The sequence below is a fragment of the Neopsephotus bourkii genome, unplaced genomic scaffold (assembly GCF_033783945.1).
Source record: "Neopsephotus bourkii isolate Nb327-2 ecotype Australia unplaced genomic scaffold, CSIRO-AGI_Nbou_v1 NB_1060, whole genome shotgun sequence".
In the NCBI taxonomy this organism is placed as follows: Eukaryota; Metazoa; Chordata; class Aves; order Psittaciformes; family Psittacidae; genus Neopsephotus; species Neopsephotus bourkii.
This window is the reverse complement of record NW_026901548.1, coordinates 4,021,788-4,040,760: the sequence shown is the minus strand read 5'-3', so window position 1 is coordinate 4,040,760 and position 18,973 is coordinate 4,021,788. Positions and strand designations below refer to the sequence as shown.

The 18,973-nt window shown below is 42.9% G+C and overlaps 1 protein-coding gene across 4 annotated transcripts; it reads right to left on the bottom strand.

The window, feature by feature from the left end:
* Positions 1–1,924: 1,924 nt before the first annotated feature.
* RBL1 (RB transcriptional corepressor like 1) lies at positions 1,925–18,525 on the bottom strand. 4 transcript variants are annotated; one of them, XM_061361640.1, is made up of 22 exons: positions 18,314–18,525; positions 18,023–18,156; positions 16,902–17,102; positions 16,150–16,214; positions 15,928–16,056; positions 15,663–15,823; positions 14,878–14,927; positions 13,484–13,670; positions 12,648–12,814; positions 11,818–11,930; positions 10,875–10,978; positions 10,190–10,327; positions 9,562–9,726; positions 9,246–9,381; positions 8,503–8,769; positions 7,564–7,742; positions 5,786–5,962; positions 5,112–5,183; positions 4,799–4,883; positions 2,962–3,125; positions 2,377–2,541; positions 1,925–2,120 (listed from the first exon to the last, which is right to left on the bottom strand). In XM_061361640.1, exons 1-22 carry the CDS (start codon positions 18,449–18,451, stop codon positions 1,950–1,952), a joined length of 3,168 nt encoding a protein of 1,055 aa, XP_061217624.1. In that variant the 5' UTR covers positions 18,452–18,525; the 3' UTR covers positions 1,925–1,949. The 4 variants fall into 4 exon arrangements, with proteins under 4 accessions (XP_061217624.1, XP_061217626.1, XP_061217627.1 ...); XM_061361642.1 differs by having other exon boundaries at positions 7,564–7,688; positions 18,314–18,524; XM_061361643.1 differs by lacking the exon at positions 15,928–16,056.
* Positions 18,526–18,973: the final 448 nt, after the last annotated feature.

The following is an 18,973-nucleotide window of genomic DNA, read 5'->3' as shown; positions in this document are numbered from 1 at the left end:
TAATTGTTTATTATAAAATACGTATTTGGGTGTGAAGGCACTTTGAAACCGTTACAAGATTCTGCTTAAGCTATTGTTTGAGCTGTTCAACAGGTCCAAAAAGAGGTTTTCTATCACCTAACAAGGTGAAATCTAGACTGCATGCAGTTGTAGCACATTCCTTTCTCTAACAGAGAAACACTTCACTGCCCAAAGCTGAATCAATTCCTCATCTCCCCCACCACATAGGAGGAGTTTAGGGACCTAGTTGTATCCGCTGAACACCACTGAGGAGCAGATCAAGACAGAAAGGTTGTGTCTTTTGTACTTTTTATCTCAAGATCTGAAGACAAATACTAAAAATTGAATACAAGGAACTGAACAGACCAATCTACATGAAACCTTGTCCACTGCGTGGCCATCTCCTCGTACTGCAGCTCTCTGCAGTCAAACCTATTAGAAATAAGAACCTTTTCTGATAAAGAAAAGATTAAGTAGTTAATTCAAGAACAAGTAACAGAGTTTGCGAGCTTCCTGCTCACTGCTGAGTAGGATCCCTGCACACATACACCTTTAAGTACATTTTTCCTCCGTCATTGCTGTCCAGATTCAGTACCTGAATCTGCCCGAAATCATGGCAGCATCCTTCCCTGGAGCTGTGGTCCAGCAGACCATGCAGCACATACTAAACCAACCAAGCAGTGAAGTGAACAGAGCTCCTTAAACAAGCCCTGTGTAATCATTCCTCTTTTCTTCACAGAACATATTGAACAGTTGACGTTCAACATACACAAACTGAAGAATACAGCGTGGAGAACTCTCTCCATGGCTCTAATCTTAAATGCAATTATAAGATCAAGGTACTGATGCACAGTGATGGATAAACCTTGACTTTTCTCCATTTTGGTTATACAAACCCTACCAAATTCCTCAGCATAAAAAAACACAGTTGTAAGAATTAGATGCTGGCATTTCCAATGAATCAAAGCCTTCAACAGCTATAAAACCCCCACCCCCAAGTATATACAAACCTGCCTTATCTTATGGGCTTACATTCAGTGTAGATACTACACAAGAGGCTACGATCTTCAGGAAAAAGTAAAATGAAGAGACAACCTGTTTAGATGAATTTGTGCATTTGGACAGCTTCACAGGCAGCTGCAATACACAGGAACAGCTTCTACAACAGGGCTGCTACTAGGCTTCCAACAGGAAAAAAGCAGCTCCATGGCAGCCTTCCCTGGCTCCAGAGAAAGGCAATTCAGGCTCACTGAACCGTATCACAGTGCTTTACCAGATGTCAGTGCCCAGTCTAAGCCACTGCTACTTGCACTAATTCCTGCCTTTGTTATTGCAGAAGCTGTCCCATCCACATCACAGAATACACTTCTGCTGAAGTTGTGGCAGGAGATGGAGCACAGCACAAATCACACAATTCAAAACTGCTCAGCTCTTCCTGAGGCCAAGTGACCAATTTTTCTCCACTCCAGTTACTCCAGAGTAGAATAATGCATAAAATTCCACGTTATTTAAAAATAAGGCACTTTCAAAGTTTCTTCCTCAAATACCAAAAGCTTGAGGAAACTTAACACTCACTTCCTTATCATTCTTATTTAAAAAAAAAAACCAAAACAACAAAATGGTATTCCTAGAAGTTGAGTTACACCCAGAACTCACAAAACTCCAAAAACAGGCTTGAGAACATCCCAATATGGCTTTCTACACCTCACTCTTCTGGTGAAACAGTTCACAGTAACCTGGAGCCCAGCTGCCCTTTGGGAATGAAGACCACCATCACCTGCCATTCTATGGCATTCACTACTTAACCCTTGCTTTTTGCATCCTGTGGAAGTCCGGCACAAGTGCAAAGTTAAAGTAACTTGGCAGCTGTCTGTATACAAAAGCAAGAAGTAAATAGCATGACAGCTGCATCTGGCTCCATAGCTTGTAGATCCTGCAGAAAACCAGGTTTAGTGATTTGCTCTTTCACTGACAACATCTTGAAGACGTTTGAGTAGAACATCATCGTTCTCCTGGCAGAGTCGCTTTGTAGGAGATTCAGTGTCACTGTCAATCGTTATTGCTCGCTTCTTACTCCTGTGTTCGCCTTGTTTTATCATATTGTTGATGTCCTTCAAACTCTGCAATCAGGATTAAAAAAACACCGAGTTACTACAACTCTATTTCAAACTTATTCTGCTTTTCAGTTATCTGAGAACAAAGAGTTCTTCTGAACCTCTCTGCTGACTGAATGATGGATCCTACAGAAAGAATTCTACCTTTCACTGCAAACTGAGAGCCTCACTAAATGAAAATCACTGTGTTAGAACATATCCTAACTAGGAGATTAATTAACCCTCCCTCAGATTGACTCTTTTCAACCTTTTTGCTCTCTACCTTGGAAGGGCTCCCACTAAATTTATACAGGAGTGCAGATCGAGGTGTCAAGCAGGCACCGTTCTTGTGGGGTGAAACATAAACTGCATGCTGCTGAGAGATGCGGCGAGGAGACACTGTCTGCTGCCTGATGCTGGGGAATGGAGACAAAGGAGGTGCTTCCACCTGCAAGAGAGGACAAAGCTGGATAAGAGCTGAATCTGAAGATATTTAAGAGCAGTAACTTCCCAGAAGGAAGCATTAATGAAATTTCAGGTCTTTAGAAGATTTTAGCCTGTAACAGTGAAAGAACAGATCAAGTATCCACCAAACAGAGCAAATTTGGTTTCCAGATGCATTAACAGAGATGCAACACAGGCACTTCAGCAAATGGGTATTGCATCAATATAAAGAAGCTGACAGCAGGTTGTAAACCAAGCTGCATCTGCATTTGTCCTCTTGAAATGCTGCTTAAGCAGCTCCTCATACCACACTTTCATAGCCACACCACGTAAATAACAGAGAAAAAAGACTGACATGTTTAGCTGTCAGGAATTATTGTGTCTGATCATTTGACAGAGCGAAATTCCAAAATACTTTACTTACTACATGGTCCTGGTTTGTGATATCGTACTTCAATGCAAATGATTTCACTCTTTCTACATAGACTGCATTGTAAAACTTAATGAGATCTCCTCTCTCCTCTGTTCCCGACTCACTGGAGCTCTCTTCTGCGGATCCCGAGGAACTGCCGGTTTTCACAGACGTGTCTAACAATAAGAGAGAGCTTCAGATTTCAGATACAGCATCAGCAAACTGGGTGCTTCACATTTAAATGTACATTCTCCAACTGACAAGAACTCATCCATAAACTCACTAGTTAATGTGGTGAATTAGAGGTGTGCTTCAGACAGCAGCAGGGTGTGCTGCATGTGCTTATGAACATCAGGAGCTGTAGCAAAAAAAGGGTAGCACAATCGGCCCCTTTTCCCATTTTCACTCTGGGGAGTGGTACAAAGCCATTTGTTGCTCTCAAAACTGACTTCTAAGCAGTCTGGAGACTCCCAGCTTTTAGCTTCTGTGAAAGTTTTTTGTGATCTGTTGGCAAAGAACAGCTTCATGCTCAACTTGGGTCAGTTGCAAGGAAGCCACAGATGTGTTATGAAATAGCTGTTCGATGGAAAAAGCTGCAGCCACACAGCAAGTGTATTCATGTTAATGTTCTCTCTCCCCTAACTAAGTCAGAATACAACCTTCTGTCTTCAGTCCTCTGTACTCTTCACTGCCAAGCAAAAAGAGGGCAACACAGAATAAAGCCTCTTGCAACCAGTGCATTATGAAACAGACATCAAAAGCTTCAGGTGATACCCGTACGTGTAACTCCTTAGTGTGTCTGCCTTGTGTCACAACACAAGAGTATGTTCCTGTAAACTGGTGTCAGAAGAGTGGGAGTTAATACTAGATGAAGGAGACACAAATCCATTAACTGAAGAAAAAGTCTGGCAGGAAAAGCAACTCAAGAACTTTGTAACCAAGTACCTTTGTTTGACAAAGCACCAGAGCCCAGTGCCACTTTAGATGCTCTATGACATCCAAGACCTGTAGAGCTGCTGAACCTGCAGGAGCTCAGCACTTTCCTGGACCATGGTGGAACCCTCAAAAGGCATTTAAAAAATGGTTCTAATACTTGTTCAAGCAGATGAATCCCAGCCACAGTGGGTATTCACTGCATAGAAGTCTTCTATGTTTCACCACATGTCCTGGCTGCAGATCTGCTCTGCTCAAGGGCTCGCATATGGGCTTGTGATCTCCCAGTTTCCTGACACATCACTAAAAACAAGCAAGGCACAATTTTCATGCTTTTCTCAAATGCTCTTGCCCCTTTTCTCCTCTAACCGAGAGCAAAGAAACTAACACCTGTTTAAAAGAAACCTGAATACAAGAAAGTGGTGGTCTGAGAGAATCACCATTTTCATTTTCTGAAACAAGTTCTTCCTATTTAAGCCTTCAGGATAGAGGAGGTTAATTAAAAAAAACCCTGTCATAATATTCCAGGTGCTCTTAATCTCTGTTAACCACTTGCTGTCCAAAAAAGACTCATGGAGTGGTCTGGGTTGGAAAGAACCTCAAAGATCATCTATTCCCAGTCAAGATTCAAGAACAACTGCAGTGTCACTGACACGAGAGAAACAGTTCAACCACACATTTCAACCAAACTTGAGGAAACAAAATGGAACTCTTTTTCCAAGTAAGAAGTGTATTTTATGTACCTAACACACAGGAGGGCTACTGACAAGATAGTTTCTCTTCAAACAATACATTTGCTTTTCTTTAATACATTTAAAACTGTAAAACTTGCTTCACTTCTCCTTATTGACAGTTTAGTTCTTTAAAAGCACACAGGTACACTTTTAGAAGCAGCAGATGACTTTGCTGTACCTACCTTCTGTCATCTCCACATCTTGGTTTGTATTTTTCTCCAATGGGCCATCAGCAGAAATATGTCTCAACAAGACACTCCTATAAACCTGCAGGACATCAGGGAAAAACACTCTGGTCAAGGAAAACAAGGAAGCCAGAAAATTAGGTGAAATCCATCTGAATGGGAAAACAAGGAAGCCAGAAAAATAGGTGAACTCCATCTGAATGACAATGGATATAACACTGAAGGGGATTGACTTCTCCCTTAACAGCATCATCACCTGAAAAGCCACATCTGAGATTTCTACAAAGGCGAGGCAATACTATTTACTTACATGGCTGTTTGCTTGGGGCTGATTTCTGTAACTTTTCATGATGTCCTGAAATGTTCGTTCCTCTTTGGTTACCTGGAAAAGAAGAGTCTGTTGAACACCAAGTGCAGCAGCAAGTTTGGTTCAGTCTACTCAATTCACTTCCCTCTGTACAGGTTTTCCTGAGGATTAAATACATAATTTTAAAACTTAGTTCTGGTGGTGAGAATATGAAAAAACAACTATTTTTCTTGTTTAGGTATTCCTTGTTAGCTACTAAAGCTTTTTGCTGCTTATGATGCTTAGGAATTATTCATTTTCTGACTTTACTAGTGACACTACAAAATAAAGTAATAAACTGTAATGGGGTTTTCAGTTCAGACTACATAGATCATGAAGGTGACAAAGAGGACAGAAAACACAAATATGAGGGAATGAGGCCACACACCACTTGTGTTGCCCAGTGCTCAGGAAAAATAAAATCCACTCTTAACCAACTGGTTGGTTAATGGGAACTTTTAAAGATTTACCCAAAACAAGGAAAAAAATAAACCGGGATTCATCCACTTCTTGGAAGGATTTTTCTCTTCCCTCCAGTAATGTGACACGAATAAAACCATCAAAACTGTAAACTGGGAAAACAATTTACATTTTCAATTGACATAAAATACCCCAAATTCCTTAAAACAACATGTCACCTTTGCCATGATGTAAAAGGCACAGAGGAGGAGCTGGTCTAAATGTCTGTCCTTCATGAGATCAGCACAGTGGACCAATGTGAATTCAAAGCACGTCCATATCTTCCTGCGCAGGTCATTGGAAACATCCAGTTTTAAGCACAGGTCACGCAAGCGCACACTTGCCAGATGATAAACCTGGAAGAAACACACAGAAATAAGTGAAGCCAAAACAGCTTAAGCTCTCCTGCAAAAGTGATGTCCTCAAAATAGAGCTGTTCTGTATTTGCACAGTCATTTCTGCAAAACTTCCCTCCATTGCCCAAGACAATGTCTTCAAAGACTAAGGTGTCACCTCTGTTCAGATGTTGATCTCTAATGCTCACAGGAAACCTGCTTAAAACCATTTTGACTAGTTTCTACACCTCATTTACTGTAATGGAACACTTCAAACAAGCACAAAGAAGAGGCACACTTTAATTAGGTATAATCTTAGATTAGCAAGATGATGGAATTTTTTCTCCCCTTTTGATTACCAAAGATCTGTCTCAAAACCCAAGATAAATGTCAAGTGCAACATAAGCCTCTTCTATGTACTTCAGAAGTTATTGCTTCATGGATAGAAATCAGGCACATTCTTTATGTTAGAAAGCAGAAAGAGTTCATTTCCTTTTCACTTGCTCTACTGAACAGGACCAAGAAAGGAAAGTAGGGAATAACTATCATTTTGATTATGATGATCACTGTAAAGAGGTTAACATTTAAAGACCAATTTAAGTGAAAATTTTAGTTCTCCTTCTGAGAGGATTATGTTGCCTATCACATGGCTGGTAAAATACAGGGCTACAGCTGAAGTGCTCCCCAACTCAGAGTAAAGTTAATCAATTCTTAATCCATTCTCAGAGAGATACTGTCACTATCAGCATTAGAGAACCAATGGTTCAGACACTGGATGTGGCTTACAAGTGTTTCCAGGAATCAGTTTCTGTATTAAAATTTGCCTTAAAGACTGTTCAATGTAGAATTCTCTAGGGTGACAACACAGACACCCTAAAAGGAGGAAAACCTCTAAAAATACCTACTCCAGTAAGAAAATGACAGCAAAAAATAGGTTTTCTAATATTTTTGAGAGATTAATGTAGGTGCATTCTTTTCAGGCATTTAGGCAGTTACCTCTGCCTCCTCCAAAGAGCCCTCACACGTTCCGCATTGGAAATGAAAGAAACTAGAAAGAAGTTTCTCTCAAGCACATCCAGTTCTTACTGTGCCCCTTAAATCCTTCATAATCCTTCTAGAAACTTCTGGACAGTATGCAATTCACCACTGCTTTCTGAGGCCACATACCAGCAGGATCAGCACTACTGGGGAGGCCTCAGAAAACTGCAAATGAGAATCTCCAGATACAGGATTTGAAACAGTGTGGTTTTGAATGAACAAGACACAGGAGAATAATCTCATTTCTGATATGTCTACCCCTTTAAAGTGTGAGAGTCAGTAAAAACAAACAAGAGAATTAAAAACTACTGGTATTTCTTAGGTAATTACTTATAAAAGCTGTTAATTCAACAAAAAAAAGAACCCAAACCACAGAACATGTCATGGGCCGGGGAAGGGGGAAAACTGAATTCTCTGTAACACTTGACAACATCTTTTCCCTTCTCCTCCCAGGTATCTAAGAACTGCTCATGCCAAAGGAAAAGTACGTGGAGACTGAAAGGTCATGAAAACTGCACAAGGAGGCAAATTTCAGCATGGCCACAAGCAGCAGAATAATGTGACTTTCTCATGAAGACACCTACCTTTCTGTAGAACAGTGCCAAGGATCCCGTTCTCTTTGGTTTGTTTCCTGATGACAGATGCACTTCATGTGCTTGGTTCCCCTGAGGGTGGCAGGGAGCTTGTGCCTCTGTCTTACATGGCTGACCTAAATTCATCAAAATGGGTATCAATGTGATCCCACCCATTTCATTTGCAATACCTGGAGATGATACATCCAGAAATAAACCATTTGCTGTCCTCATGCTGCAGAGTTAAACTGCAAATCATTTATTCCTGTACAAACACTTCATACAAAAGACACCTCATCCTTCCCTGCTGGATGTTAAAAAGACTCTTTGCCCCTCAGAGTCTTCAGAAATGATTAAAACTTACATTTCTGGTAATGGTTAAAGGAAGAATATGAACGTGAACAATCGTTTCTAAAACTATCGGGAAGTACAAAGTTGACAAGAATTGACAATTCTCTAGCCACTCTTTTAGGGAAGGTGGACATTCCCTTTCTTTTTTTTGGCATTATTCTGCAAACCTGACAGCACAAGCTATAGTGCGAGGTGTAACTGGAAGAAGCAAGAACTCCATAGCTTTGTTCACAAGGAGGACGCTTGTCAGGTATCAGAAATCTCCACAGGAGGAGATGTCAGTATGAGCTTAAGCTTTTTTTTGGATAAAGTGATACATGTTCTTTTAAAATGATAAAGCAATACATGTACAAGATATGTGGTTGGTCTAAGCAGATCTTAAGAGCAAGCAAAATACAGAATCACAGAGTCATTATGGTTGGAAGGGACCTTAAAGACCCTCTAGTTCAAACCCCCTGCCATAGGCCACCTTCCACGAGACCCAGTTACTCAAAGCCCCATCCAACCTGGCACTGAGCACTTAATCTAGTAGACATTAGAACACTTAATCTAGACTTAAGATAGTATCTAGTAGAGAAGACAAATGGGAAGAACTCGTACCGTGCAGTGGGATGGTGATCTTCTGTCCTGTTTTTCCTGGGACTGTAGCTGTGGTCATGGTCAGCACTGTTTGGCCAGGAGAAGCTGACACATTTTCAGCAGCAATGCTTGATGCTGGAGCAATTGTCAACTTAGTTCCTTCAGTTAAAACTTTTTCCATCTGCATTTCTTTGGGGGTGTCATCTCCAAAGAGCCTTCTTTTTGCACTTCCAGCCATGGGAGAACTGTAGCGCTCATGAACAGATATTGGGGACAACGGCTGCACATCTGGCACACAGAGAAGAAACACAAAAGGGCAGCAGCTTCACATGAATGCTTCTCCACAGGAGGAAAGGTTAACCTTCAAACTGCTTCTAGTAATTGATCTCCCAGTTCACTGACCCTGGGTGATATGAACAAGACCTATAGTTTAACTGTTTCCTTTTACTTTGTGGCCATCCGAGACAGCCCAGTTTCACAATCAGGTGCCACATGGAAGACAAGAGTAACCAAGCTAACTTGCAGAAGAAACTGAGGAACACACAGGATTACAGACACCCCAGTCTGCTTAGCAGATAAGTAATATTTGCAAGTGCTATTCCTCTGAACACATACAGTTAGGCTTTCCCTTGATCAAAGAAGAGGCTTCACAATTTTGACTGCTTAATTCAGATTCACGATGGCTTTTTGCAATTAATAAAGAAATCTAAACTTCCTCTGCTCAAATTCACACATTCAAATTGTATCAGAAACCTTCAACATACCCCGTCTTAGACTCCCACCAAGATCTGTCCGAACCTCTTTTACCCGAGGATGAATTATAGGAGATATTGGCATCATAGGCAAATGCCCAAATCCGCTTCCTCCATTGCTTGCTTCAAAGTTACTGGGAAATATTACCTGAGAAAGAAGAAATGTTAATGTCAGTGTTAAGACAACAAACAGATTTCTCTTCTTTGTGCTAATCTATTCATAGAAGCTTTTCCTGCAGCAACTGTCTCATTTGAGCAGTTCTCAGTATAAAACAACAGTAAGAAAAAGAGCATGAATATCCTAATAAGAGGAAAAGAGATAACATACTTCTTCACAGGTTGGGACCTTGTTATCTGATGCCTGGAGGGCATCCCAGAGCGCTGAGTCCTGAGTCCAGGCAAGGCTCTCAAGAATTTGTTCCTCAATGCTGTTGAGATGCTTCACCATGTCCCTGGAAAGTCCTTCCTCAGACCGAATCAGAACTTCAATTACCTAATGGTAATAAAGACACATGAAAGTCATAGTATTCATGATTAACACTCAGATTCTTATTTGCTTCTGCATTCTGTTTCAAACTTCTCTTCAATGAATGCTCCAGCCTCCTCCTCACATCTTAATCTTCCCCAACCCTCTTCTGATGGTTTCAAACCCTTCCCCAAAAGCAATCCAAGGGTTGGAAGTGGACAGCAAACATCTCATCAATGCAGAACAATCTGCTCCCAGGGATTTACTTAAGGCACTGTCTCAAACTGCTAAGCATGTACAAAGCAAAAGCAGTAAGAACCTGCAGTGCTCCCCCAGCATGTGCAGCAGACCTAGGATGATACAAACAGGTATATCCCCTTAGGCTGGAGGATATACCCCAATATTTAAGCTTTCCTTCCTTTCAAACAAGCAGCTCACAACAAAAAGGGTTGAAAACCAGCATCTTAGTCCTAAGGCAGTATTTATTTACCTTATAGAAATAGAATGGCCTCAGGTCAAGAACTTCAATGATCCAGGGGAAGGTCCGAGGTGAGCTATATGCAAAAAGCACAATCTCCAAGCAGCATGCCATGAGAGAGCGGTGAAAGACATCTTGTTCCAAGAGAGCCTGAGGAGATGACGGAAGATGTGATCTGAGGTTTGGGAAATGGAAGTTTGAGCTTTGTGGCACTAATACTACAGAGCTTATTGCTGGAGAGAAGAGCTACTTCTTTCTCCTACATTCCACAAACTCCTCTTTTTACGGGGAAGTTCAAAATGCTAAAGACTGTAAGAAGACCAACAGCACCAAAATAATCACATTTTTCAGATTATAAGCAAATGATCAGGCCTCCTTATTGTGAGTCACAAAGCAGAGCAAAAGCATTTCTATCTAATGATTAAGTACATTAGGTAGAAAGAATAAAAGTTATCTCTCCATAAAGTCACAATTCCAGAAAGCAAAACAAACTAAGACAGTTATGCCAGAACTATACCATTTTTAATAGCAATAAAAACTACATTTAGGCACCTCCCATATATTCCTCCTTTTTAAACAGTAACAATACACACAAATTGCTTTCCTGCAGGATACTCTGTTTTGGAACTGTTTGAAGAAAACCCTCCCAGAGAGGCTTACAAAAAGTGTTCTCCTCTTTTGCCAGTTCTTCACTTACAGTCAAATCTTTCCCATGTAGTCTTCGTAGTTCTTGCACCATTATAGTCTCCAAGATTTTATAGTACAAGATCTCTGCCAGCATTAATCTGTTTACAGCAAAATCTGAAATTTAAAACCAAAAGAGATGAAGCCCAATACCATTTGCAAAAGTGGTCCTGAAGACTAAACTGCCCTTTTATTTGTCCTTCCCTAAGAAAATAGTGCATGCGTGTGTGTACAGACTGCAAATCAAAAAAGCATGGTTAGAAATCCACTGGTGACAAGAACAGCATGAAATTCTCAAAGTGTTTTGAAGGATTATGTATTTTGTATTATGTATTTTAATATTGCTAGTGATGTAGGACAAGGGGTAACAGGTTAACACTTTAACAGGGGAAGTTTAGATTGGATATAAGGAAGAAATTCTTTACTGTTAGGGTGCTGAGGCACTGGAATGGGTTGCCCAAGGAGGCTGTGAAAGCTCCATCCCTGGCAGTGTTCAAGGCCAGGTTGGATGAAGACCTGGGTGACATGGTTTAGTGTGAGGTGTCCCTGCCCATGGCAGGGGGATTGGAACTGGATGATCTTACGTTCCTTTCCAACCCTATGATTCTGTGATTCTATATAACTTTGCAGACAGTTGCAATAAGAATTTTCCCATACATGTCCCATTCTCTTTAAATTCTAATCCAAGAAGAGTGCAAGTTTACAATGTTTAGGAGCTGCTGTAGTTTCAGTGCTCCTTTAGATATCCCATTCTGACCTTCAGCCTACAGGGTTTACTCTGTAGTAAGTTTTTATTCTTTCAAGTGTTCTGTTTGACAGCAACAGTTTTCTGTTTGGATATGTTCTGGGTTAAAAATAACTCCACTGTATTACATACTTTAGTGATAGTATATGTATGCATGTCATTTACCCTGATTTAATATTCAGAAACATCCCAATGCATTTCATGTCCATACCTATATGTGATCCTGGCTGTTCATCTGTTGACTGAGTGTAGCTGCAGCAGAACTTCTCACCTATTTCTTTCACTCTGCTCATAATGCTTTCCATAGGGCTGCGTGCACAAGACCTGCAGCAGAACACAAAGAGAAAAGCCTTGCTTGTATAATCAAACATCAAGTTTCAAACAACCCTCAAAACCCAACAACAACAAAAAATACCACCCAAATAAAAAGAAGTGAAGCTGCTTATACTAAGCTTTCCCACGGAGAACAGAGGAAAACACAAAACATCCAGGAATATTGTTCCCTTTTTTCCTTTCCTAATAGAGTTGAGAGGCTATGTAGATTCTGGAACAAATGCAGGAGAAACCAAGAGCTCAGGAGAAAAAAAATACATATCTGCTAGGAGCAAGGTGGTAGGAAGGATGCTACAACAGGCAAGCACATATATCCAACTCTTTAAGGGAAAGACTTAACAGCTTGCTAACTAACATTACCTTCCTCCCACAGAACCTCTGCCAACAGTTACCATATCTTTTAATTAAGCCATACTCGTTTTGAATTTAAGCAAACAAAAAAGCATTTGGCTTTCAAGCAAGCAGCTAAATTAACATTAGCAAAAGCTGAAGGTACATTAATACATTAGTGGTAACAAACTGGAGTGGGTGCATGTGTTCAGCTCTCCTCCAGAAGATGAGACAGAAGACTGCTCAATAAGAAATAATACAGAAATACAGACAAAAATGTTCTGCACCACGCAAGTCAAATTTGAGCAAGAAAGCAGTCACAGGAGTGAAAAGATGAGTTTACTTTTCCATGAGCGCAGCTGCAGTGGATGTACTTACTCAAAAATAGCTATGAGTTGTTCACTCGGTGCATTTTTCAATCCAGCCACAATGCTCTGCAACCGGCTCACACTTTGTGTTGCTGAAGCAACAGGGGTGATGACAGCTTCCTTTTCTCGTAGGTATCTTCTTCCAGTCAGGGGAGTTGAAGGTGCAAATGACCTTTTCTGTCAGAGAAAAATAATAAATAAAAACCAGTCAACAGAACTGTTTCAAAAACCTTTCCAATGAGCATCTCATTAGTATGTTACCTGAAGGCTGCCATCAAAACTGATCTCAAAACTGACTCATGATTAGCTCAATTTTTCTCAGGACTTCATAAATAGAAAAATTCCAAAATCTTCTGGCAGACTGAATTTAACTCAGAGGGGTTTTGCCTGGGTTTTTTTAAGTAAAATATAAGAAAATGAGACTCTAAAACTTAAAGCCTGTAAATTCCACAACAGCACAGGCTGCCAGAAACGTTGTGGCTGCCCCATCCCTGGCAGTGTTCAAAGCCAGGCTGGACAGGGCTTGGAGCAACCTGCTCTAGTGGAAGGTATCCCTGCCCATGGCACAGGACTGGAACTGGATGAGCTTTAAGGTCCCTTCCAACACAAACCGTTCTATGATTCTCTGATCCTGTTTAAGGAATAGTTATTTACTGAATTTCACAGGAAAGCAGCATCACCATTCCACCGCAACAAGACAGCATCCACTGAAGCCTGCGAACAGCATTCATCATCTTCCTCTTAAGAACGAGAAATTCAAAGTCCCCACAAAGATTCAAATAGCATACAAGGATAAAAATACTTGAAAGAGTACTTCCAGTGAGATCAACAGGTTAAACAAATCACCTTTTCAAAATGCTGCTGGAGATGACTCTCCACATGAGCTCTTGCTGCTGTTTTCCCTACTGGTATATCTACAGGGAATTTTCGAGGCGTGCCAATTTCTTCTTCAGCATCAGCACCGAGGAAAACCCTCTCGTCGAAGTCACCCACTGTCAGAACATACTCCTCATATTCTTTATTCAGGGCTTTGCTGAAAGAGAAGTCCAAGGTTTACATCAAAGTTAAACTGCTGAAAATAAAAAGGTGCCACTGAAGATAAGGTACAAAACTGAAACCAAGGTGTGTTCAAAGCACTGAATGCTTCCAGGAGCAGTGAACAGCAAAACTTCATTACCCCAAGCAAACTGCATGCAAAACAAGTTTGGACAAAGAAAGAAAGAGGCTTCCATGCTTCCTTGAGACATCAAGCTACTTAGGAAAGAACAGGGACTACTCACATCACAGTATTATTGAAGTAATGCTATCAATTTTTAAGTAGAAATATTGAAAGTTTCACTGCTTCAAACAGATCACAGCAAAACTGCTTTACATCTACATTTGAGTGGTGTCTACATTGTTAAAACAACTGAGTCTTCACTCAAAATTTTCAAAGCAAACCAGCACTCACCTTGAAAAAACAACTTACTGGGTATTTTTGGAAAAGAAGGGGAAAAAAAACACCTTCAAGGGATGCAGAAAAAGCAGCCGTTGTTCATATTTTGCATTTAAATTAGTTTTCAGAAGTGAATTTAAAAGGTTTCTGAAACAATTACACTCACCACAGAAACACTCCACCTCTTTTTTGTGGTTTTGCAACTGTTGCTTCCTTTTCTTTTGAGTGCTTTAGTTACATTCACAGATTTATACATGCAGCTGGAGACTGACACAGGAATCTAGACTTCCCTACTTAGGTACAATATTTGAGGTGTGTATAAAAACACATCCATGAACTTCAGAGGCAAAGTTTTGATTTGCATTGGATTACTCAAAGGTTACACCTGCCAGAAAGTAAGGGCAAGCACCATAAAACCTGACACTAAGGAAGAAACTCCGTAGCTGACATTTGACACGTCAGATCCCGAAATAATTTCTGCCAGGTAACAGATTCGACTGTCAAATAATTAAAAACTATTAGTTATGCTAAGGTAAAGGAACAGAAAAACCTGTATTACAGAAATGACAGCCTGGTTTGGGTTGGAAGGGACCTCAAAGTTCCAACCCCCTGCCACAGGCAGGGGCACCTTCCACTAGAGCAGCTTGCTCCAAGCCCCATCCAACCTGGCCTTGAACACTGCCAGGGATGGGGCAGCCACAGCTTCTCTGGGCACCCTGTGCCAGCGTCTCAGCACCTTCATGGTAAAGAATATCCTCCTAGTATCTAATCTACCTCAAGATTCAGAACACAAGCTGTAACTTACCTATTTTCTGTGAAATTGCAAAGATCCAACAGACATTCTCCTTTTAAAATCTAAGAATAAAAAGCAGAAATATTTTACATAATGAAATCAAAACTGTTCCAACTCTCACAGTGTGAGGGCATGATGGTTTTAGCCAAAAAGAAAATAAAACTTAGGAGCATAACTGGACCTTTTTTTTTTTTGCCTAGCCCAAAGGACTACAATACCATTAGGAAGACAGATAAGGACAAAGCCCAGCTCTAACCAAGCTATTGATCAACTCACGTCTTCACAGTGATGCTTTTAACATCTGCTCCATTGGCAGCTTCAGGACTGCCCTGATGAGTGACTACACTGAAACTTCCACAGAGCTTGGAAAAAAACTGTCAGGACCAAAACCAGAGAGAACAAACTGTCCACCTGCAACCTCAACCTCCTCCTGCCAAAGCATATTGCTGAATGCAAGCAGTAGGACCCACAGTATCGTGGCAGTTATTCCATACAATCATTTCACAATGAGATTACTTTTTTTCCTGAACAAATCATTATTGACCACAAGTCAGTCTCCCACTGCCAAGGAAGGAAATCAATGATTCTCTGCTGACAGAAAAAGGCAAAACACAGAGAACTTTATGGCACACATCATGAAGAGTAAATTCTGCTTCTGCTAAAATACATGCAAAGAAAACCTAGCCCAGCCCAAGTTCACCTGCCTATTAGTACATTTTCCTGCAGGACCCATAGGAGTTAAAATTGTTTTGAGCATCTGAGCACTACAGAGCATTCTTAAAGCTACTGAGATGTACCTTCCTATCAAACAGTTTTGAAATGTATGGCTTAAAGTAGTGTTCCTTTATTCCTTTTGCTTCTACTAAAAGCCCATCATGCAGCTCACAGAGTGTGGCGATGATGCAAGGAGGATCTTCAGAGGCTTTGATCTCTGTCATGCGGAAGCCCGCTGGTAAACCTGAAAAAAAGGAGGAGGGTGAAGAAAGACTCCCTTTAACTTGATTTGAAAAGCACTAAGAGAACAAAGCATATTTGATTTTAAATTATCTGTTCCCACTATACCTTTGAACGATGGATTTAGCAAATCTCTTCTATTTGGACACAATAGGGCATTTGCAAAAACCAGGTCCAAGCAGCACAGAAGCAAATGATAGGAATTTACTAAATCATCTCCAATCATACGGAAATTACCTTTAAGAGACAGCACATCATGTCAAGCAACACAAGAGCAGTTCATAACTCGGAAGGTATACAAACCATTCAGCTAAGAAAAGCAAGCCCTACCCTTGGTGTACACAAAGAGAGTCCAGCAGAAGTTGAAGAGATCTTTAACATTGCAGGGCATCCGCCTGTCAAAGAATAAGAGTGGGAAGAAGTCAGTCTTCAGTTCCAGGAAGCTAGAGCCTGTTTTACAGCAAGAATTTCATTCCATTTCCTTGCTCAAAAAACACAGCTGCTGTCTTATCTTCATTTTGCACCAGGTGCAACACAATCTAAGCTACATGTCCTTATGGCAGCTTCCACTGACCAACGGTCTCCATGGAGCGTTTTGCATCCCCAATCTCCTGGCCCTTTCCTGAGCTAACGGCTGCCTCTGGCCTGTGACCCCAAACACATCATTTTGCTGCTGCCACACTTCTAACTGAGCCCTCCCACGGCTGCTTTGGAACTTTACATCACTTTTTAAAGCACAGTCATAGAATCCCAGACTGGTTTGGGCTGAAGGGACCTTAAAGCTCAATGATGGGCAGAGACACCTTCCACTGGAGCAGGTTTCTCCAAGCCCTGTCCAACCTGACCTTGAGCACTGCCAGGGATGGGGCAGCCACAGCTTCTCTGGGCATCCTGTGCCAGAGCCTCAGCACCCTCACAGGGAAGAACTTCTGCCAAAGAGCTCATCTCAATCAACCCTCTTTCAGTTTAAAGCCATTCCCCTTGTCCTGTTCCTACAGACCCTTGTGAAAAGTCTCTCTCTAGATTTTCATATGAAGTATAGCCCTTTACAAAGAAAAGTCACATGAAACCTCAAAAAATACCTCTGTTTCCTGCTTCGCTGTGGTTTTGAAGTTTCTTCATAAGGGTTTTGAAAAACATCCAAAAATATTGGCTCAAACTTTTTGAAAATCACAGTTGACACTTCAAAATTCCTCTCCAGCCTCTCCACTCGCTCTCGGAATTCCTGTGGTAGATTTGACATGTCCATCCACTTCTTCATTTTGCTAAAAAACTGAATTAGACTTAAAAGAAAGAACAAAAGTCTGCTTTATTTTGAGCTTTACCTCGTTTCCTTTATTCTAGTTAAAGAATAAAAAAAGGCCAAAATACAATATATTTGCTCCTTAACAACTAATCCGATTAACATACAGGTTTACTGTTTATGTGGATAGACTCCTGAGCTGTATGTACTGTAAGCTTTTCACCTCCTCTTGTGTTTTTTCTCCCTGACTCTTCAAGGCACAGGCACGGAATCACTGTATGTGAAGGCTGCAAGCACAGCCAGGTCAGGTATAGAAGGGCTGGAAAGGAAAGAAGGCTTCAAGTGTGCGGAGGGGGGAAGCAGTGAAACCACAGACATGGGTTCGTGCCTGTTACCTACACAAAACCCATTAGCTGTAGGTGCATGCTGGCAACTCAAGTCTTATCTGGATCGCTAATGGGACAGCCAGGCCTTGTTTGTGCTTCAATTAACTACAAAAAGGAAAAGAAATAATTGACGTGGGTGGAACAACTGCTGGGCTGGCACGGGTGGTTCTTCAAAGGCCTGAAGTTGAAAGTCAAGGATTTGCATCTTGTTTCCCTATCTAACAAGAAGATTTATTGCTTTTACACTGGTACCTCAGGACACGTGTTCTGCAGCGCCTGGGGCTGTGGGAACAGCAGTGGGTTCCCAAGCTGGTGGGAACCTTATCACTGAATTCCACACTGGTTCAGGTTGGAAGGGACCTTAGAGCTCATACAGCTCCAATCCCTGCCACGGGCAGGGGCCCCTTCTACTGGAGCAGCTTGCTCCAAGCCCTTGTGTCCAACCTGGCCTTGAGCACTGCCAGGCATGGGGCAGCCACAGCTTCTCTGGGCACCCTGTGCCAGCGCCTCAGCACCCTCACAGGGAAGAATTCCTTTCTAGAATCTGATGATTCACTGCCCGGAGCGCCCTCACCTTAGCCTGGCGGAACGCAGGATCCTGGTCAGCGACACAGCATTCCCCTCCATCAGGCCGCTGCCCACGGTGGGCACCCGGCTCTTGCGACAGGCGACGTAGAGGGCACAGGCCAGCCAGTGCAGCGGCTCGCCCTGCGGGACATGGACAGCGCGATGCGGGGAGGTGCGGGAGGGAGGTGCGGGAGGGGGCCGGGCCGCGCCCCGCCCCTGACAGGACCCGGCCCCGCCGCCCCGCCCGCCCCACACCCTGACAGGACGCGGTCCCGGTACCCGGCCCGACCGCCCTCACCTCCAGGCTGTAGGTGCCCCGCAGCGCCGTGAAGTCGCGCAGGGCCTCGGCGGCGCTGGCCGCGTCCAGGTTGAGCTCCTGGCAGAGCCGCTCGATGGCGGCGCCGGGCTCGGCGGGCGGCGGCTCCGGGCGGGACATGGCGGTCACGGCCCTGCCCGGCTCGCGCGCCAAAACCGCTTCGCCGGAAGGGAGCGGCGGCTTCCGCCGTGAGGGGAGAGGGGCGGGGCTTGGGGAGAGGGGCGGGGCCTCGGCTCTGTCGTGGGGTGTCGCCTGTCGTGGGGTGTCCCCGGTGGCGCGGAGCGGCTCCGCGGGCGCTGACGCTCGCCCGTCGCTCATGGTTGTGTCGGATCGGGCGGGAGCTCGCTCCGAGGCACCGCGAGGGGCGGATCTCACGGCACCAGGCCCAGCCTCAGGGCGTTCACGCCGTGCTGGTGGCGGGGGCGCTTCGAGAGCGCCGAGGTTGGGCCCAGAGCACGTGTGGGCACCGTCCCCACGGGCCGGGGCAGCTCCTGCACCCCCTCGAAGTGGCTGTGAGACCCGGGGCCCACAGCGAGGACAGGAGAGGTGGTTCCAGCCTGACCACACAGCCTGGTTTGGGTTGAAGGGACCTTAAAGCTCACCCAGCTCCAACCCCTTCTAGTGGACACCTTCCACTAGAGC